Source organism: Rhinolophus sinicus, linkage group LG14 (assembly GCF_036562045.2).
Source record: "Rhinolophus sinicus isolate RSC01 linkage group LG14, ASM3656204v1, whole genome shotgun sequence".
Lineage (NCBI taxonomy): Eukaryota > Metazoa > Chordata > Mammalia > Chiroptera > Rhinolophidae > Rhinolophus > Rhinolophus sinicus.
Genome location: NC_133763.1, coordinates 2,120,456 through 2,124,056, shown reverse-complemented (window position 1 = coordinate 2,124,056; position 3,601 = coordinate 2,120,456). Strand labels below are relative to the sequence as shown.

The window sequence follows — 3,601 nt, the reverse complement described above, 5'->3', positions numbered from 1 at the left end:
ACAGCTCTAATGCACACTAAGCTGTGAAACCTCTCATCTCTGGAAAATGTACCAGAATCTTAGTACACCAGTTTCAGGAAAGAGATACCTTTACCTAAGACTTGGGTCTAATCTTAGTACCAGAAACCTGAACCTTCTTAACTAGAGAATAAATAAGTTTCAATGTTGAGTAGATCATGAACTGTGATGGAGCTGGGAGTATCGAATTAGCCTGAGCATTAGCCACTGGCAGTGCCAGCCGAGGGGCATGTGGAGAGAGGGCTGCTGGAGGCTGGGGAGGGGTGGGTGCTCAACTTCTGCTCCTTTTACTGGCAGCAGCAGCTGCTACTTGGGTCTGAAGGCAGCCCTCTGCCCTCCCGCTACGGCCAAGGGATGGATGAGAAAATCCACCAGCTCAGAGTTTCAAGCTGAGATGGGGAAGTGGAGGGGCAGATGGGGCTTAGGAGGTAGACTCTGGCTTCAGAGATGAGCTGGGCTGTAGGAAGCAGGATGATTAGTTAGATCACCATCAATCTATAAAATGGGGAAGATGTCTGAATTGAGATATAATATATTACATCAGCTATGAGAAAGGATTACTTCCATATTCCTGAAACACAGGATTATCTGCGGAGTAAACAGACAGGCGCCTCATTTCAGAGCGATATGAAAAAATTACAGGCACATAAATCTGGAGGTCGATAGCTTCTGCTCCACCATAATGAATGATGAAAGGTGAGATTAAATGATTCTGCAACTTTGCCCGACCCGATAAACCTTTATGACTTAAGAAAGTGAACCCTGCTTGGCTGGATAGAGCCTCTCTAATATTATTATGGTAAAAGGAATTTCTCACATTGCAGGCCGGGAAGCCAAATATGGCGGTCATGTCTCCGGGTTCTGTCACCATCCAAACACAGGACTCTCACTTGAAGATTGGCATTTAGGAGAATTGGCAGATCACTTAGTAGATTCTGCTTGTGGTAAATGAATCTATAAAGAGGTTGATCCACTTCTAATATATATTTTTTCATCTCCTCTATTAACTTTAATCACATTTTCAACATGCAGCCACGAATGAAGCTTTGACAGTCAGCCATAAATTCACACAAGCAAGCATTGTCCGTGTTCTGCACTAGCAACACTGAGATAACATGAGGGAGTTGGGTATTTTCTTTCTTGTACCTTTCTTTACTGAAGAGCAATAAAAAAATATTTGAAAGATTTATCCATACATCAAATTCATTTGCCATAAATCTCTTGAAATTATTGCATTTGATTTTGCTTCATTTGTGGCAAATAAAAAATCAGCTTACTTCCTCAATTAGAGGGTTCAGTGCAGATTTTTAAAAATCACAGTGATGACAGAATTGGTACACGTTTCATCATAATACACCTGCTTATGAGAATAGACGTTAAACACTAAAAAGGATTTATATTTAACATGGATCATTCACCATGTGGGCAAATACTTGGGTATATTCAGAACCACAATCTTTACATGGTTCCAGAGGGACTCCTCGGCAGATTTTGCTGACTACTCACTACACAGTTAACCATGTATAGACGTTATTTATCTTACAAAGCTTACCCCCAGCAAAACAGATACAAAAATGAGGTAAATACTATGGGCAAGATTATGGTTCTTGGAAAGGCTAAGTCAACTATATTTTTGGTAAGCTTTCCCTTCTAAGCCCACTTCTAAAAGCTGACAACATTAAGTGCCGAAGGCCACAAAACTTCACAAGTCTGTGTTGTCATCCCGTGAAACATAGCATTCTGCAGCACTGAGAAATCTGTAACCTTTCCCAACAGACAGCTCTAAAACCAAGGCTGTCTTTGCCGTAGCAGACAAGGTTCTGACTCTCTCCCCTCTCAGATGTGATCTCTGCTCTGAGAACAGTTGTTTTGGTCTACATTACTCATGGAATAACACTTTAGACATTCTTCCAATAGCCAGGGAGGCTATGACAGACAGGTATTTCCTCTGCCTTCTAAGCCACAATAATAAACTAGTATTAGTGCTATACAAGAATGCATTATTTCCCTCTCTAAGAACTCTATGCTACAGTTCTCTGAGACAACCAATGGAAAAGAAGACCAGTTCTGATTAACCAAGAGTATATTTATCTGATTTTTCCTCCTACTCCTCTCTGTTCAAATCATCATATGTAGGCACTTAAAACTGAAAAAATATAGCACTCTTCTGCTGTTAAACATTTAATGAAGACTCCAGTAGAAGTTCCTTTCTTCTGATATGAGTGCCACTGAATATACTGCTAAGCTTGAAACAGAAGCTAAATGGTTTGGTGGGAATCGTTTTTTGGGGGAAGTCAATGTTTTCTCATCAGTTTGTCATTCTCCATTGCCCCGAAAATAAGACCTAGCTGGACCATCAGCTCTAATACATCTTTTGGAGCAAAAATTAATATAAGACCCGGTCTTATTTTACTATAATATAAGACCGGGTATAATATAATATAATATAATATAATATAATATAATATAATACCGGGTCTTATATTAATTTTGCTCCAAAAGATGCATTAGAGCTGATGGTCCAGCTAGGTCTTATTTTAGGGGAAACACGGTTGCTGTGGTTCAAGTTCTCACAAGGTTGAAAATTTTGCTAGGACCTTCTCCATTTCGGCATATTGTTCTTTAAGCCTCTTCATAGCTGTTCTGCGCTCTTCATCCATTTCAGCCTGTTTGTTGTGTTATTCTTTCATGAAACCCTCCCACTGGATGATACACTGTTTTTCATTAGCTAGTAAACGGTCATTATAAATCTTTTTCCGTTCCTTCTCCTGCTCTTGAAGTCTACAGACTGAGTCAGTAGCTGCTTGCCATCTGTGGAGAACTTGGTTTAAATTGTCTTGCATTGTTTCTCTACATTTGGGAAGAGTGTGTTCATTTCTTTCATGGATCATGTTCCTCAAATTTTCAAGAACTCGCAATTCTCAAAGGCCACGTTTTTCTTCTAATTCTTTCACAAAATAACAGGTTTCGCCTTGAATAACTGGTCTGTGATGTAAAAGCCGTGACTGAATTCCTCCAAGGCCCTTGATAATGAGGTGTGCTGGCGAGCACATAGTCCCTAGCACATCCCTCCTCTTGTCGCTGCTGCCCACGGTGGCCTCGCCACCCACAGTGGTCTCCATCCCTCCGCCATTCATCCCAACCAGCTCTGTCCCAATCCACTTGTAATAGTTAAAGCAAAAAACTTCCTCCCTTTTCCCTTTGATATAGTCTGGACTTGTCCATTTATTCTTAAATTCATGGAGAACAACGGTGGCCATCATCTCGGGGCACACAGACAAAGAAAACACGAGAGACTGGGAAAGGCGACAATCTGACTGAACGGGCTTGACCCTCTATCCTTGCTAGGCCCCTGCTGGCAGGATTCAGCCAGTAGAATGGGCAGGGCCAGTGTCCAGCGGGCAGCCTGCTTCTAGCAACTCCGGGGAAGAATTGCAGCTTTGAGCAGAACTCGTTAATCCACACAGTTGAGGAGGGGAGAAGCCCTCTGTGTCTTTTCTCATGTGGAACATAGAGAGGTCACCTTCTCCCCTTTGCCTCCAAAAGGTGGCTTTTTAGTGTGGCCAATAGAGTGTGAAAGATG

The 3,601-nt window shown here is 41.7% G+C and overlaps 1 protein-coding gene across 1 annotated transcript; it reads right to left on the bottom strand.

Annotated features, from left to right (window-relative positions):
• Window positions 1-2,746: 2,746 nt before the first annotated feature.
• LOC109444720 (biogenesis of lysosome-related organelles complex 1 subunit 5) lies at window positions 2,747-3,155 on the bottom strand. Its single transcript, XM_019726302.2, has 2 exons — window positions 2,951-3,155; window positions 2,747-2,829 (listed from the first exon to the last, which is right to left on the bottom strand). The coding sequence occupies exons 1-2, from the start codon at window positions 3,153-3,155 to the stop codon at window positions 2,747-2,749; spliced, it is 288 nt and encodes a 95-aa protein (XP_019581861.2).
• Between the last annotated feature and the right edge of the window lie 446 nt (window positions 3,156-3,601).

Coding starts and splice junctions, on each gene's coding strand:
- LOC109444720 (XM_019726302.2), bottom strand. CDS start 3,155: ATGAATGGCGGAGGGATGGAGACCACTGTGGGTGGCGAGGCCACCGTG. Junction 2,830..2,950: donor GAAAGAATTAGAAGAAAAAC/GTGGCCTTTGAG, acceptor AGTTCTCCACAG/ATGGCAAGCAGCTACTGACT.